This window comes from Fundulus heteroclitus, chromosome 14 (genome assembly GCF_011125445.2).
Source record: "Fundulus heteroclitus isolate FHET01 chromosome 14, MU-UCD_Fhet_4.1, whole genome shotgun sequence".
Lineage (NCBI taxonomy): Eukaryota > Metazoa > Chordata > Actinopteri > Cyprinodontiformes > Fundulidae > Fundulus > Fundulus heteroclitus.
Genome location: NC_046374.1, coordinates 24,941,331 through 24,959,784, shown reverse-complemented (window position 1 = coordinate 24,959,784; position 18,454 = coordinate 24,941,331). Strand labels below are relative to the sequence as shown.

The window sequence follows — 18,454 nt, the reverse complement described above, 5'->3', positions numbered from 1 at the left end:
TGGAATCTGGACTTTGACTAGGCCATTCTAACACAGGGATATACTATGATCTGAACTATTTTACTGTAGCTCTGGCTGTGTTAGTGGCTGTTGTCCTGCTGGAAGATGAACCTCCATCAGTCTCAAGTGTTTTGCAGCCTCTTACAGGTCTTCTTTAGCTCCATCCATCACTGCAAAAAGTGAACTAAAAGTAACTTGAAACTAAAAGTAACTTTAAATTAGCATATTTTCCTTTGGTTTAAGCAGCTAAATAAGACTATTTGCCAATGGAATAAGATTTTTGCACTTAAAATAGGTACAATTCATTGCCATCATCTTATTTCAAGTGCAGGATATCTAATCATCTTATTTCAGGGGTAAAAACACTAATACCATTGGCAAATAGTCTTATTTAGCTGCTTAAATCAAGGGAAAATGTGAATTTCAAGAAGATTTTACTTAGTTTTTGTTCTCTTTTTGCAGCGATCAACCCTGACCAGCTTCCATGTCCCTGCTGACAACATGATGCTGCAACCATCCATGTTTTACTGAGGGGATGGTGTTTCTCTTACCCTACACACCTGGATCAAATGAATAAACTGCCTCGCCAGATTTCAGTCAGAAGTAGAGAAGCAGAGACACATCCAAAAGCTGTGGACACCGCCATCGAGGACTGGAGTTTTGGAGACCAGTGGTTCATGTGCAGTCTTTATTATGCAGCATTCATATTTATTTTGCACGTAGACCAAAATGTCAAATTTCCGTCTCATCTGATCTGAGCATCTTCTTTCACATGCTTGCTGTGTCCCCAGCAGGGCTGGTTGCAAACTGCAAATGTGACGACTTTCACCTTCCAGATTTGTGGAATGCACGACCTACAGAGTTACTGTCTATAGATTTTAACTACTGAGCTGTGGGTCTCTGCAGCTCCTCTGCTCAACTAAATTAATTCTGTTGCTCAGCCTGCAAGCTTAGGACGACCATGTTTAGGTAGGTTTGCAGTTGAGGCGTCCTTTTTCCATTTTATGGATTTATCAATGCCCTGCGAGATTTTTAGATATTATTTTATTTTCAAACCCTGCTTTAAATGTCTTCCTTACCCTCTCCCTGACCTTCCGGCTGGGTTAATTGGTCTTCATGAAACATTTTATTCACTAATGTTCTCAAACAAACCTCTTCACACAACAATGGGGTTTATACTCTGATTAAATGACACGCAGGTGGACTCTATACAACAAGTAGGTGACTTCTGAGGGTATTTTACTAAGGGGCATCAGAGTGAAGGTTGAATACCACCATCCATTTTCAGACTTTTATTTGTAAAAATACTGAAATTCCACTTCACAATTATGCAGGACCTTGTGGTACTCTATCGGATAATGTTTGTGTTTGTAATGTGACAAAGTGTTAAAAGTTAAAGCACTAGGAATACTTTTGCACTGTACAACCTCCTGGGGATAGAAACCCTAATTACAGAGCACAGATACGCCTACCTTGAACTCGTAGGACTCCTCTATGATCACCTCCAGCTGGGAGTGTTCACCCAGACTGGGACAGCCCATCTTGGCCACCTCTTCCTCCTCTGCTCCCACTAGTGGTTTGTTCTCGTTGGAGTCACCTGGGTAAACGGACGGTTCATAGATTAGTGGCAGTAAACGCGGTCCATGCCCTGCTCAGGCTGACACTGACGGTACTGAGGTTAGTTTGTTAGGACCAGACTCAACTTACTGACTCTCATAAAACCTCAGAGTGACACAAAGTGGGTGAGGAAACGGTCACATTTACAGGTACATCTAAACTAAAAAAAGTGTAAATATTGTAGAAAAAAGTTCACAAACACACAAGAATCCATCTTATCCCGCTTCCACATCAATGACAGAACCAAAAAACGGTTCGGGCCAATCACGTTGCAGCATTTCGGTTTAAGGGACGTACAGCTGTGACAAAAGCAAGAGGTGCCGAGCCCGCAGCTGAACCAACATAAACATGGCAGCGCAGGAGGACGCACGCGTAGCTGCTGCTATCACATCTAGACTTAGACAACTTTATTTGTCATTTTGTATGCACAGAGTGCGTACAGAACGAAATTTCGTTGCATACAGCTTGTAAATTGCAGTAAATATTTGTGCAAGAATACTAAATACTACAAGAATACATCTATCAGAATCCACAATTTCATCTTTGCAAGAAGAACAGCAAGAAGTGCCGTGACCACAGTAACTCGTTATGGTTTCTCATTGATACTGTGATTAAGGGGTCGATGACTGTCTGTCTAGTCAGCAGTCTTTCCCATGATTGTGTCGCCTACTGACCCAGACTGAGAGACCATTTAAGGGCTCAGGAAACCTTTGCAGGTGTTTAAAGTTAATTAGCTGATTAGGGTGTGACACCATGACTTTTCCAATATTAATATTTAGGGTTTTTATTATGCTTATCATTAAAATTGCAAGAATTAAAGGCTTGAAATATATCACTGTTTATTTATAAGAGCTTTACTTTCTGAAACAAGAGACCAGAAATATTGAACTTTTGTACAACATACATTTTTTTTTATAGATGTTCCTGTAGTCCCTTAAATTGCTCAATCAAGAGGCTGCTGTTTGTCCTGTGTTGACATTTAAGGGTTTTTGGAGGCTTCTTTTATCATCTTGCTGCCTGCATTCAGAGTGAACTTGCGTAGGTGACCAGACCTGGGTGGTTTAACAATCATTTAGGATGTTCTCTCCTTCTGCACTTTGTTGGGTCGGGAACACACCAAACTAAATCTCTGAGATTTAAAAAGGTCATATTTTCCTTTAAAATATGTACTTACAGTGATTTTATTAGGTTTCATTGTGATTATGAGTGGTGTGAGATTTTTGTATTACAGTTTACAGACAAGTTAAAAATGTCTTCTTTCAGTTTTATTTTTGTACTAATATTGACCTCTAGAATTTAATATTAAAAAGCCATACATATACACATATTTTTATCTACCTGATCCATGTTAGAATCCAATAAGAACCTTTGACTTAAGCCTCAACAACACTTTATTTGTAACAGCGAGTGATATACAGTTTAAAAACCTCATGGAAAGACGCTTTTTTTTCGTCTGTGATTAGTTTCCTCCTTAAATATTTCATAACTGGCCAAAAATATCCTGAAAAGCTAGGAAACTAATTTCCAGTTCCATAAGCTTGCAAGTTAGTCAAGCTGCTGATTGGCATTAAACTGTCAGACTCGGCTCTGCAGTGGGCTTACGTACAGCCGTCTTGTCACACATTCTTGTGATTTGTTCAATTTTATGCAGCCGCTGAAGACATTTCATTTATTCAGCCTTTTCACCTTTTTTAATTTAGTCGCTGCAGTGGGAATTATCACTGAATTTCATGAAGTCTGCAGTGGGAAAATGAAGTGTATTGTTCACTATCATATGCCACATGGAAAATCCAGGCTGTTCAGAATATCTTCTCATTGCATAAAACAAAACAAACACACTTTAAGCATTCTCCAACCTTTATATCGCCTTATTACCACCTGTCTCATCATTAACTGCATGTTTTTTTTCCCATAATCTCCTTGTCCTCACTTACTCTGCACCAATCACTTCTTGAATTGTTATCAGTCTTTCAGCTGTAATTGGAAAGCAGAACATGTTTTACAGTAAGTGGGTGCATGAGCGTGTTAAAATGTCAGACCGTGCGCTCTACAACGGCGTTGTAAATCTAATTATAGTCCCCATGTAATGAAACCCACCCCAGGCTGTCGCTCTTTCTTGTCCAACATCTTGACTATGAACCTGTAATCTGCCAGGAGAACAGCCCAGGAAAGACAGGAAAACCATGTTTAGACGACGGTGTGTTTTAGTTTTGCTTGATGCTACGTGTAACGGCTGATAATATTGCAAAAACAACCGCTACGATGAAAAGGAGTGTGCATTTTAGAGCCAGAAACCTGAAAAATCCTCAAAGTTTGAATCGATAAAACATCACAATTCAGATTCCTATTGTTTTTAAAAGCAGATTAATTAATTAGGCAAAAGGAGAAGGGCACAACGCAGCTCACGCCACACAGAAGATTGTTAAAGCAGGGAGTTAACAGCCAAACCGCTGAGGCGACCATACTGTGTTGTGAGCATAAAGTTTTCTCTGGTCTTTTTAGTGGATGTATATTTTGTTTGCACGCTCCCTCAGTACAAAATGTTGGTTGGTTGAGTTATTAAACTAACCCCTCGTTTACCCTAAACCTTTGCTGTATGGGAACCCACAGAAATTAGCTTTTTTTAGCTTTTTTCTCAGTGTCTGAGCCAAATGAAAGACAAACTGTATATCGAAAATTTAACAACCCTTCCAACCACCACATGTGTAGCACAAGCTTAAAGTGATATTTTAAGGCCAAATAACATGTTGTGGGATAACTGTAGATGGACTAACAGTTTTGAGAGCAATATTACTGCATTAATTGATTACTCATAAGGTAAATCAAACTGATCAAGCGTCTGACTAAAGACACTTAGTTTCTGATGAAAGACCCTCAGTTATTTAATTACTGACGTTTAGAGAGGATGCCCAGAGTTTTTCCTTATGTTCTTCATTTTATGAAGCAGTCGTCTTTGCACAATCAGGTCTAGATGCTCTAGAGGTATTGATTTGAATGGAAGAAGGTCTCCTGTCCTTTGTGAGAAACTCTCAGAAGCTAACTGCAGGTGGTAAATGTACGAAAATTCACGTCTGTATCCTCCCTAACTCCTGCACTAAATTAGCTGTTAGAGGAAGCATACAGGCTCCTTTTCCTACCTCCTTCCTTACTGACTGCACTATTCGGACACTAACTATCATGGCGGCTGCTGACACACTTCTGCTTTGGCTAAAGAGTCCTTACTCAATAGGGGTATTAGGATGGAGCCTACTTCTTTTGCTCTGCACTGGATTCACAAAGCAAATAGAGCTAAATACATGCCTACCTATGAGGCTTGTTTGTCAATCTTCAAAATACCTTTTTAAATAAACCTTGAAGCAGGTATTAAACATAATTTTCCTACAGCCCAAATTTTTGTGTCAAAAAGTAATAATTTTTTTTTTATTGACCTGTTGTAAATAAATGTAGGCTAAATGCACATGCAATGCATCATTTAAATGTGGCCACATTGCATAGGTTTAGAAAAAGGGGCTCACTGAAGTAATTTTCATAGGAGATCTGCGTTCTGTGTAGTTTCATAACTAAAATAATAAATGGTAACGCCTAACTCCCTTACTTGTGCTAAGGAGCATATAAGGAATCACACAATCCCTTGTGTGGCATTTAGTATTAGCACAGCTTACGGAAATGCACCAAAATGTGCGCAGTGTTGGCAGTTTATTGTTCATTCTCAGTAAGGCAGCAGGCCTGGATTTTACTCGCATCATCCATGTGCGTTTCTGTCACATTATGACGTCCGAGTTAAAAGCTGTCCGAAATCGGCACAGCAGTCCAAAGCTCCTTTCCTACCCACGATAGAGTTCTTACTGTTGAGCCCATGAAAGGTCAAGGAACAGGAGCTAGGAGCTGTAATTAGACATGTTCGGATGGAGACCTAGTAGCAAGCAGGCACAAAACTGTTGAAAAAAATGTAGGAGACTGTTTGTTTGTATTATCGCCTCTCTATTACAGTGAGGAAGTGTTTGAACAACCTGCGACTTCGCAAGTTCTCCCATTTAGAAATCATGGAGGGGTCTGCAATTTTCAACTTTGGTGCATGTCCACTGTGAGGGACATAATCTAAAAAAATTAATAAATCTGGAAAACCACGAGGTATTGTACATGATTTCTAAGTGGGAGAACTTGCAAAGTCCCAGGATGTTCAAACACTTTTTTTCCTCACTGTATTTAAACAAAGGGGTAAATCCTGACCAGTCCACGTTCACAAACTAATCAGATGTTAGATTAAAAGATTCAGATAATCAATGTGGGCCGGACTCTGTTTCTAAGTGATAAATTGGCTCCTGGCCTTTGTTTCAGGCTAAAGGAACCCTTAATTTTTCCAGTCGTTCCTCGTTCCCTCAGTCCAACACAACCTAAAGTAGACAGACAAGACCTACCGTGTTTCTGTCCGATCTCCAGCAGAACAGGCTCTCCAAGCTCAATTGTAAAGGTCTTGTTCTTCTCATACTCCTCGTCGTCAATGATTTTCACATCAATTACCTTCCTGTCAATAAGAAAGGAGAAAAAAAAACACCCAGTTAGGGTTTACCCTTACACTGTAACTCTGCTGAGGTTCATCAGAAGTTAAGAAGCAGTCAGAGATCTCATGAGATCACATAACCTTAAGAAACAATTAGCATGCTTCTCTAATCCCGCGCTTATTAGTTCGCTTTACAAAGACTGATGACTCATGTTGACAGTTCAATACTGTGTGAGTAGAATAATATCTAACCCCCAGGTCCTGAAAGATTATTTTCTGCAGCTGCAGTGCATTGCACAGCGATGCATTGCGTAGCTCAGCAGCCACTTGTGATGTGCTTTCAATTAGAGGCACCCTGAGGCCAGGTCTAAGATGCAGAGCAAAGAACTTTGAGAAAATGTGTGCAGGAATCCTGCTTTAACAAGTTAACTGGAAAAAGAAACCTAAGGCAATAAGCAAAAAGATGCATCATCCGCAGTTTGAACAATATCTCAGCTGGCGAGATATAAATTTGATTGCCAGTAAGACCCAGATGAAATATAGGCCCAAATGTTCAATCATAACTAGTAGAATTTATAAAATCATTTATATCTTGGTTATTTTTGTAGGGTGTTTATATGAGTTATTTAATTAAAATTGTGATCATATAGGGTAATATCCCTCCTATACGATGTCAACGATCCAAATAATAATCTAAACAACAGAGTTGTGTGCAACAATTTTCAAACCTCTTATTCCTCAATATTTTGCTCTAGAAGAGCCCAAGTTATTTAGGTTTTCTTTAAACTGTGGCTGTTTTTTTTTTTTGTTCAATTTTAATCAGGATTAAAGAGGCTTCATTTACTAATCTACTGTATGTCAAGTTATCAGCTAGCAGCTGTTAATTTAAGAGCCTTTTGATGCCTTCACAAGTAACACTAAAGCGGGTTTAACAAAAAATAAACATTTCTTAAAAATAGACACGGACGGGATAGAAATTGCAGAAAACAAATCCTCACATTTATGTACCAAAAAATGTCTTTATCAGTCCAGAAAGTGAACAAGATGGGGCAAAATGGCGAGATGTGGAACAAAATTTGGGTTTTCATTGGCTAAGGAGTAAAAAGAAATATTTAAAGCTGCAATTTGAAGTTTATTGTCAACACGTTTAAAATACCTTTACCAATAAAATACCTTTATTTCACGGACCAATAAGGATACTTCCTGTATTACAGCAAGAAACAGATTCAGGGCAGCCCTTCAATAAGTAAACGCCCTGTAACCGTAATAAGGTGGAATAAATTTGTAGTATAAATAAATGCTCAAAAATGTACATCAAAATACATTAAAGAAGAGAAAATTGCTATGTACACAAGTGTAAAAACATTTAAATACATTATTTATTAAATACTATTATTCAATTAATTAAAAAACACAACTGAGAAATAGAACTATCAAGAAAAAAATTATAATAAAAAACAATTAAATTTTACTTTGGTCTGAAAGCAACACATAGAAACCAACTAATTAATAACCAACTTGTCCAAAAGCAGTGGGAAGATATTTATTTGCTAACAGTGCATAATACATTTTTTAAAGGAATTCATTACATCTTCTTTTCAGTTTTTAGTGCCTGCAGGGTCATCTCATCCATCGCTGTGTGGCGACAGAGCGCTCGCCTCCTGCAGACTAACCCTAATACTCTTCACTGTCATCCATAGTGACTCTAATGCTCCCGATAGTTTCTGGTTGAGCTGAGAAAAAAAAAAAAAAAACCCGCCACACAGCGAGAGTTGACAAGGAGGAGTGTCTGTGACAGAGGAGGAGGCACATTGTTCGTATTAGTGAGCCGTCAACAGCAGCTGTGAATAAAATTGTCTGGACATGCGTCAGCCTTTAGAAGATAAGAGCTCTCATGAAAGCTTAGAAAATATTTGAATATTTAAGTCAGCGACACACAGAAGAAAACGAAAAAGACCTGCAACATGCAGACGCATAGAGAGGATACGTTACAGTACGCTGTTTAGGTCAAATCCAATATTCTGGATTATCTGTGTGTATAACTGTCTTAAATGTAGAGCAATGCAGATTTTTCTTTAGGTTTATTGCTACATTTCTATAATTGCATTTATTTTTATTAATTACTGTAGATCGAAGTAACAAGACTGTCAAAATTTGTAATATTCTCCAGCTCAAATCAAAGCGCATTGGGCTTCAGCAATCAGGCTTTCCTTTTTGTAGCCTTTCCACAACTAAAAGCTTTTGAGCTAAAGTAAGCGGATTATTTTAACCACTGGATTTGTTTATTTGTCTGAACATATGCTGCAAAACATTAGCGTGGTTATATCCCCCTGAAATGCTTTTACAGGCCAGGTGCTTTGCTTTAACTAACTGCAGCTCTGGATTTATCAAGTGTTTAGCTCCAGCGTTGAGCCAAATGTTGTTGTTTGCTTGTTTTGCTGCGCCCTGCAAAGCATTCAGTGCATCATAACTCAGGACTAACAAAATGTGCTAAAGCACAGGAACAAACTCAGTGGTTTTGTACAATTGTACATAACAGTTATGAGCTGCATGCTTCTAAATTAACTCTTTGATGATATTCTAATTTATGCAAATAATGAATTTAATAAAAGGTAAAATGTCATTTATTGTATCGATGAATAACACAGGAGTGATGGATATCAAGCATGTTTATATCAGAGCAACAAACATTTATTTTTACATTAGATTGGTTATGGAAATATTACAGTCTATACAATCATGGGAAAGACCAATGACTCACACAGTCATTGACACTTTCCACAAAGCCACAAAGGGTCACTGCTGATGAAGATTGCTTGTGACTCTGTGCTGGACTCAAGCATATTAATGGAAGGTTGAGTGGAAGGAAAAAGTGTCCTATGAAGTGAAGGTGATAACTGCTGCCTTTAGCATATGGTGAAGCTCATCGTCCAATGGCTACAACTATCTCTGTTGCCTACGCACCTTTTATGTACCGCTCCTTTTCACCTTTAAAAAACCCTCTTTATTTTCCCACTGTGATATTCTAACTTTATCAGAAACAGAATTTTTGTTTTTCATGAGCCGCAAGACATAGTTATGAAATGTAACAGAAATAAACACTGTAAATATCACTTTGGGTGTAATGAATCTATATGAGATTATTTTTTTGAATTGAATGATTGAAATTAACTTGACAAAACTTTATGAAGAGGCACCTGCATGTCACTGTCTAGTCCACCATATTTCATACATCTGCTGTTATTTGGAACCACCATGTTTTCTGTTTGTCATGCAGCTGATCTAGCAGTGCAGATGTGTTAAATATATGATGTACCAAATTTGATTCGGCTTAACCCCAAAGCTAAAAATGTTGGTGAGCAGTTTTGGCTTTAGGCTCTATGGCACGTGTCAAACTCAAGGCCAGGGGGCCGAAACCGGCCCACTAAGGCAAATGCCAAAAAGGCATATCATGTCATAAAGTAGAGACGTATATCCTTTTAAAGTGTAGAAAGTGGCTAAAAATGTTCCTCCTATAGCAAATGTAAATTTTTTTTAACTGTGTAGTAACAGCCTCCTGCCACTAGATGTCAGCTTTCCCACAACATATTAAAACAACCCAGAAATGTCCAAAAAGAGAAAAAGTGACGCAGAATGATGAGTTTAAAGTGTAATTCAACCCAATATGAACTTTTTCTTTTTTTCTTTTTTTTTGCAGATAAACCGTATAAACTGGGCCTAAGGGAGCTTCTTTATGTTACTGTGCATTTTTTTTATATTTCTATGTGAACTGAAATGAAATTATGAAATCCAAAGTGTCATCTATACAGGTACAACCGGCCGTTTTAATGACTTAATGAAGCCAAAGTGGCCCAATATAGAAACAAGCTTGACATCCCAACTCTAGTGCTTAAACGCTCATTTCTTTTGAAATGTTAAGGGTAGAGAAAGTCATGTTCAATGTGATGACTAAAATCTAAAAACGAAAAGGCAATGGAGATCGGTTGTGTAAGCAAAAGTTTGGTTTGAAAAAAGTTTCTGAACAAATATTCAGTATTTAAGCATCTTTAAATAAATATTGAATGACTGCATAACTTTATTCTACTGCAGATGGGGCAAAGAGACATAAGAAAAAAAAACAATAAGACTACACTGCTGTCTCCTTCTGGGTATAGAGGAGTGGATCACAATGAAGATCCAATGCAATCCACTGGAGAAAAAAACGTTTACTAACCGGCAATTTAAGAATTAGGGAATTAGTTTATTCACTTTTGTGTTCATATTGGATTGTATTCGACTGCATGTAATTAGTTTTGCGCTGGACCAGTTTGTTTTTGTTTGTGGCTTCCTGTGATAGATTCTGTTGCAGTTTAAATTGTTGTGGACTCAAATGATTGTGCCTAGGGAGAAAGCGCTGTTGCAAAACTTGAAAATTAGTTTATGGCATTTATGAAGCTGCGGTAGAGAAAGTTAGAAATGCTGGAGGAACACTGGTGGGTCCTAATGACTGCGTATTAGGCTCACCTCGGCCAATTATTGTTCACTCAACAACAATACGACAGATACCACCCCATCAAACACTAGACTTCCCTGGACATCAAGAGGAGGCCCGTTTAGATTATTTAGTCTCTGTACTTATTCAGCCCAGAAATACACTATAGTTGACGTTTTTAATCCCATTCATCCGTTCCAAATTTATCTTAAGCCACAAGTGCCAAATTCCAGTCCTCGAGGGTCGGTGTCCTCCAACCTTTAGATGTGTCACTGCTTCAAACACACTTGATATAACAGTTTAGGTCATTAACAGGATTGAGAAGGTATTCTCCCATTTGGATCAGGCATGTTGGACCTAGGCTTGCCAACTCTGCACCTGCAGGATATGGGTCGGTGAGGGTTGATGGGGACATGAAGCTTAATCTGTCAGAGACCGCAGAAGCAAAGCTGCACTGTGCTTTCTACTTCAATGTGACTTCTTTATTTAGGTCCAGGTAACTAAGGAGAATAGTGCCATCTAGTGTTTGTAAATACAAATTACGGTCAAAAACGGGACACTTCAATTAGGCAAAAAAAAAGCAACAAAAAAACGGGACATCCCAGATAAAATGGGACATACCGGATAAAAAGGGACAGTTGGTATCCCTTTAAACAGATTTGGAGATTTAGACATGACTTTCTAGTCACTGATAACAAGCTAGACCAAAATTTAGTCTTTAGTGCATGTCAAATTCACATAATACTTGTAGACACAAGATGTACATACAATAATTACCAAACTGAATAAAATATTTATAAACAATAAAATTACATAAATATGTAACTAAATTTGTATACTTTTAAAGTAGACATGTTGTAGCTTGCAAAGATTTTTTTAGACTTAAGTTACTTTTACTTTTCACATTCGCTTCTTTCTCCTCAATCTTCTCTGATCTTTAAAGCCCAAATTTTTGAAAAAGTATTACTACATTAATTTATAAAACAGCTATTTCTAAAATTCAGTGGTTAGGCAATTCTTATTAAAGGTTATCTATCTTCATGTTAGCGCATTTGCTGGTTAGCTTGAGTTACTAATATGGAAGTAAATTGTTCAAAAGTAGCTTTTATTGCATTAACAGTATATAAATTGTTGTGCTTATTCTATTTGATACTGTTTCTGTTTACCCTGTATGTTTTCCTTTGAAATGGAACGATGTCCACATTACTTAGTAATAGACTTCATAGTAAAGAAGATTTATGGCCGATGAGTTCAGCATGATTTCAAGAGGACAGAAAAACATGAGAAAAAAACAGGAAATACATCTTAGAAAACCGAATAGCAGATAAGAAAAGAGACGTGAACAGAGCTGCCTGAAGACGAGGATGAGTAATGCTGCATCTCTGCTGAGCGATGAGTGTTACGACTCAGTGCACACTGAGCTCATTCAGGGGGCAAACAAACAAATATTGTCCTTTTTTGAAGCTACTCGTTTCATAATTCATTGATTTGGATCTTTATCCTGAATAGTATCCATCACAACTAAGCGCTAAAATCCCAAATCTCACTGTATCCTTTGGTCCAAAACAAGATCCTAACCTTAAACAGCTCTTTACAAGGACCTAAGAAACAGAACCGACCAAAGTGTCCTGACTTTACCTCAAGTGGTCCAACACCATGCTTGTCCTCAATTCAACAGCACACAGTGACAGCACATGCAGCAAAAACACATTATATAACACAAAAGCATGTATGCATTGTGCCAACACAAACTTCTCTCTGTTTTACTTCATTCCCATGTTTATATGAGCAGGCAGCCAACCTTGCACGGGTTGTTCACAAGTGACCTGTACCTCTACCTCAATGCACACAAACAGCTAAGCATGACAACATGTTCCCACTCAACACCTGGAGGAATATAAACATATTATCCATCCAACAGAGCAAATTTACTCATTGCAAACAAAACACACACAAATGCACAGTACCTCTTATTTGCAAAAAAAATGCTTGCCGTTGTTCGCTTGTTCGTATTTATTTCCACTCCTCCTACTTAGCAACAATTCATTTACGCACATGTACATTTTATTAACACCGCGGCGTCCCTTTATCACCTTTAATGATGTATGTGCAATATAAATAGTGTTAAGCCCTTTTAACACCCTCCTTGTTGATGTAGTTGACATGGACTCTTGGATTAAATGGGTTTTTGGGCAAAACCCCAGTTGAAGAGATTCAGGAGTGAATTTCCTCTCCTGTCCAAGAACAACTGGTAAAACTCCAGCACTTAGTATTAGTGATTTTGGAAACATGAAATATATAGTTATGTTTCTCACCATGAGTGTCAGATATACTGTTTCAAGTATTAATCAAATGATGGATCTGATTACCGCTCTATAGCCTCGAGATAAAGGTTGTCATCATGCTGAAGTACATGAAGAGGCCATTTTCCTGTTTGCCTGGGCATTTTCTGTTTTTTTTTTTCTGCTTGGAAAAGATTGTCAGGAGCTTTCAGATTCTAGTGGGAGTTTGGAAAATGGAAGTAGAGAAGACTTAAGGGTTCACGAACTAAGTGGCAGCAGAGGTGGTCGGTGTGTCCCATTTTATCCCACTTTTATAGAGGCCTTGGGAAATAATATGCAGATCGCTCACAGCTCTTCGAGGAATTATTCAGAATTTCGGATTTATAGGCTTTACCAGATTATCTCCTCACTATCACCACTGGGGATTATGGTTGATCTCGGACATTGAGAGGCAGCACATTGGAGACATTTGAGCAGAAAAACTTCTTTTCAGGCTTTTCTTTTCATATTTATTTCCTGGAACACATCTGACCTATCTATCTTCCAATTGAGTTATCATCTAAATAATGGTTTAACGTGATTAAAGTTATTTTTCTTCCCAATCACAGCGGCAACAAATCCGAGTCTACTGCAAATATAAGAAGATTGAAGGGATGCTTTCAGTTTTGCCCTTGAAAGAACAAACACAAGTTTCATTAACGTCCCCCAGACCTACTTTCAAAATCAATCTAACAAAGTTGATTAATTTTCTGACTAAATGAGGCATAAACAAGTTAGATGATTCCTCAGCAGTAATCTCATCTCAGTTATGTTATCCATTCTGCATAGAGCAGTGCCGCCCTCACAATCACAGCAGACGAAGCCAGTGTTTTTACCTGTCAAGCTCTTGCTCCTATATATCAGCATCCAGAAATGTCAGGTCATATATTCACATTTTTATCAAAACTCTTGTGCTGCAGTTTTGTTTTCAGTGACAACAGGGAATATTTTCCCCCACAGACTTGTAGCTATACTTCATCAATGCCTTGTTGTTCTGCTATTCTAATCAACCACACTTGTTTAAAGCTGGTAAATTAACTACCCAGTGAACACCAATGCTTGGTTTATGAGCTTGTGGTATTCTAACAAAAATAGGAGGTGAAATCTGTTATTACAAACACACACTTGACCGATTGGTAACACAAATACTAAATCAATCATTCAAGTGGCAGCACTCAGTGGATAAAGGCATGGAGACATGTTAAAATTGTCTTTCTGAAGTTCAAGCAAGGCTTTGGAATGGAGAAGAAAGGGGATTTCAATGACTTTGAACATTGGGTGGTTGTTGGTGCCAGTTCAACTGGTTTGGGTAAATCACAAACTGCTAATCTCCTGGGATTTAGGGTTGTCAAAACAATCAGTATTTCAATATAATCCACACTAAGAAACTGCCCAAATTGCCGCACTCAGAGACACTTAGCTCCTCCCCTCACTGCAGCTGCTCGTTTTACAAAACAATGTTTTGAGTTTAAAATCTGCTAACATTTTGAGTTAATAGAGATTAAAATAAAAAAAGAACTCTTTAGCAGACAAGACAAACACAAAAGCGTTGTTTGGAGGAATTTTCTTCATAAGACAGATGTACGAGAAAAAAGCGAAAACACTGAGCGATGACACATGCTAGCTATGCTAATACTGCTAGCAACTTTAAATCTGCTAACATGTTGAGTTAATAGAAATTAAAAAAAGAACTCTTTAGTAGACGAGACAAACACAAAAGCGTTGTTTGGAGGAACTTTCCCCATAAGACAGATGTACGAGAAAAAAGCGAAAATGCTGAAGGATGACACATGCTAACCATGCTAATACTGCTAGCAACTTTAAATCTGCTAACATGTTGAGTTAATATAGATTAAAAAAATAACTCTTTAGCAGACAAGACAAACACAAAAGCGTTGTTTGGAGGAACTTTCCCCATAAGACAGATGTACAAGAAAAAAGTGAAAACACTGAGCAATGCCACACGCTAGCTATGCTAATACTGCTAGCAACTTTGAATCTGCTAACATGTTGAGTTAATAGAATTTGAGAAAAAAAACTCTTTAGTAGACAAGACAAACACAAAAGTATTGTTTGGAGGAACTTTCCACATAAGGCAGATATACAAGAAAAAGTGAAAACGCTAAATGATGCCACATGCTAGCTACGCTATGGTTACTACTGCTAGATGGCGACATTGATGTTTGAGAGCAACTGTAAAAGATCGGTAAAGCTCCTGAATCTGCAACAGTGAAGTAGCAAACCTCCCTAAATATTAGCTTCACGGACAGCCAAATCACTGTGCTCTGTCGAGATGTACTTGCCAACCGTGCAGTTCTGCAACATGCAACGTGCCACTCCTTTCAGCTTACATAAGGAAATTTAGGCTGGAATAAAGACAGCAGACTGGAAAATAGTGTTAATTGTTTGGGTTTTAGCTTTGACATAAAAATGTTGAGGGCGTAAATTTGGCAGAAACAGCATGAACTCATGCATGCCTTGCACCAACTCCTTAGGCTGGTAGTGGTTGTGTAATAATTAGGAAAACAAAATTCATGTAGGTGCCCTAAGTACCAACAGATTAAATGCTACAGCCTGCCTGAGCGGTGAAGCTGACCGCATGTCCATCCTTTTACGATGAATGTGGGACCGACTTCTGGTGGCTACGTCCATCAGTGTGCTCCAAGATTTCCCATAAATCAGTTCATCTCAAACTGCTTTATTGGACCTGGCAATGAGTTCATTGTACTCCAGTGCACATTCGGGAGCGCACCCTTCGGATGTGCTGAAAAGGGAGACTCAAATTATGGATGCCCAGCCGACAAATCTGCAAAACTTGCCCGATGCAATCATGTCAATATTAACCAGTTCTGGAATTTTTGACTATGTTGAATTTATTTTGTGAAGGAATTAGGCTGTTTTGAAGGAAACAAAGGATCAACCTGGTATTAGCAAGGCACACTTAATAAGGTGTCCTATAAGTGTGTCTTCTGCATATAGTTTAACCTTTAAAGCTTTGGTTTATACTATAAGTAAAGTAACCCAAACTACCCACCAGTTTGCATTCCTTAAGTTGTGTAAGGAATAATTGCATTTTCTCTTAATGATAGCATTTTTATCCAGACTAACCATAAAAAGAACAGTTGCACATCCAAAAATCATGGGAGCTCCGTAAGAGCACCTCTGCCTTGTGGAAATAGCTGTTTTTAAAACGATTTGGCATATATGGGCGAACACTATGTAGTGTGGAGGCTTCGTGGGCTCGTCATTAATAATTTTCTCAGAAACATTACTTCTCTCCCACCTTTACCTTCGCCTCTCTTTCTGTCTTATCTTCGTCATGTTTCTGCCTTGTTACTTTTTGACACCTGCTCCCTGGAAAGTTCTTTTGTCAGCCTCAACGCCTCGGCCTGTCAACAGTCTGACACCAAACACAGACGCACACCGACATACTCCACCAGGTTTAGTGAACACGCCGTTCCACTGCCAGCAGTAGAAATAAAAAACTGGAGTGAAAACGGCCAACAAAAGGTTTTGCTCACTAAATGCTTCAGACATGATTTTTAAATTTAATGTAATGGAGAAGTTCTTGTCCTTGTAGTTAGATTGTTTGCTTGTGACTCTAACGTTTGTGCCTAAGCGGATGAGTGAGCAGCAGCTTGATTTGATTAGTCGGGAACTCATTGCATTACTTAATGGACAAAACCTTTCCTTACATCTTTATCTCTAATCTCCTTTCAGAGAAGCGTGGCTTCCCATGCTTCCCTGACTCCGGTTCTACGTTTTGATTTGTGACCATCAGTCACATGGTATTTGCATTCCAATAAGAAGCAGGGCCACCATATCATTCAAACAAGCCATCTAAGGTCGCTGCTAAAACCAGCGAGTAATTTTCTTGAGTAAAGGTTGATTTATGTGCCTGCTTCACTTTTCTTGATTCTTCTTCTGGTGAAACCCGGGCTGTGAAAAGATTTAAGAGCAGTACTTTCTAAACAATGCCTCGCACACATCTAGTTGACTGCCTTGATGAAGTGACTAATGAAGGGAGTGTAAAAAAAAAAACATATATCAATGTCTGGTCAAATTTGATTAAAACAACAGCTTAAGAGCATTGCAAAGATCAGAGAAAAATCTCTGATCTGAGGTAAGAAGAACCCCAGAGTATCTTTGCCTCAGTACTGTACTGTGTTTTCACATGAACAATCTGCCTCAAGGACAACACAATGTTTCTTTCCTCAGAATAAACTCCCATCTCATTCGCGATTATCTGGAGTTACGGCTGCCATGCTTGAAGGTTTCTCTCTCATCATTTAAGTTATTTCTAGTAGCTCCAGGTGCATCGTTCAAAAAAACATTTTCTCTCTTTCAAGTCTACTGAATGAGACTTTCCTTTCTTTCTCATGCTTTGAATGCATACATGTGCTTCTCTGTGGGGATTAAAACTCAGGTATTATAGCATTCACACACACAGATACACATTTGCTCATAACGAGGCCATCTGGGGTCCGCGACTCCATATTTATAGGTGAACCTCAGTAAATTAGGCCATAAATAGTTATGTCTGTGGTTCATTAAATATAGAATGATGCATTTTAATTGTTCGTTTCTGTTAACTTTGATGATTATGGCTCACAGCCAATGGAAATTAAACATATTTCTACAAAAATGATGCAAGCCCAAAAAACATCGACTTTATGAAGTGTTATCTTATTGCCTTCATAGCTATGGGTAAGACTACATACTGTTCAGAGAGCTGTATCCAACCATTTTATTGGAACCAGACTTGAGTAGATGCAGATTAAGCACACACGAACGGCAAACACCACAGCGGCAGAGCACAAGTGAGATGATCTGGCCATGAATGAGGCAGGTACATGAAGGCAGGGGAACAGGTGAGCAGAGTAGGAACTGATTAGTGGCAGCAGGTGGGACTGGTCTGGGCTTATGACTGAGCTAATTGGAGGGTTTCTGTGGCTGAGAAGTGACAGAGCTGATTAAAGGCAAGTCAGGAAAAGTACAAAACAAACAAAAAACTTTTTATCGTTCTCTCCCAGTTCTCTTTCACCTTTTCTCCTTTTTTTTCTTCCTCTACCCTCTTGTTTCAGTGTTAATTTAACATGAAATATTCCCTGCATAAATTATAATAAAGCTTCTTGCACGTATAAATCAAGTGAAGCACTGTGGTGAAAGCGGTACGGCTCCGCTTGTGGAAGTAAAATCTGTTCTGCTCTTTTTGGCATTAAGACAACAATTCTTATTGCCACATTGCCAGACAGGACACTGTTAAAACACAACAACAACAAACAAACAAAAAAACCTAAATCCTGACACTTTAGATCGAGCACACAGTTTTCTACAGTCGGTGATGAGCTTAAGGCCATTAATAAAACTACCTTGACATCACATCAGCAGAGCTACAGGCTGATCGTCTCCATGCCACACATTCATTTATATAAAAAGGAGCCTTAACCAAGTGTTAAATGCATATACTGTAAAGTAGATGGTTATACTTTCTACTAGGCTGATATTTATGTATTGAAAATAATTTCAATAGTTTGATATAGT

The 18,454-nt window shown here is 38.3% G+C and overlaps 1 protein-coding gene across 2 annotated transcripts in view; it reads right to left on the bottom strand.

The window, feature by feature from the left end:
• LOC105926440 (sodium/calcium exchanger 1) overlaps nt 1-18,454 on the bottom strand; it is a 138,689-nt gene that overhangs the window by 9,050 nt on the left and 111,185 nt on the right. For both annotated transcript variants that reach the window (XM_012862755.3, XM_012862766.3), the window contains exons 12-13: nt 6,036-6,142; nt 1,473-1,597 (exon numbers count right to left, since the gene is read on the bottom strand). In XM_012862755.3, the coding sequence (XP_012718209.2) occupies nt 1,473-1,597; nt 6,036-6,142 (232 nt within the window). The remainder of the gene's footprint in view (nt 1-1,472; nt 1,598-6,035; nt 6,143-18,454) is intronic.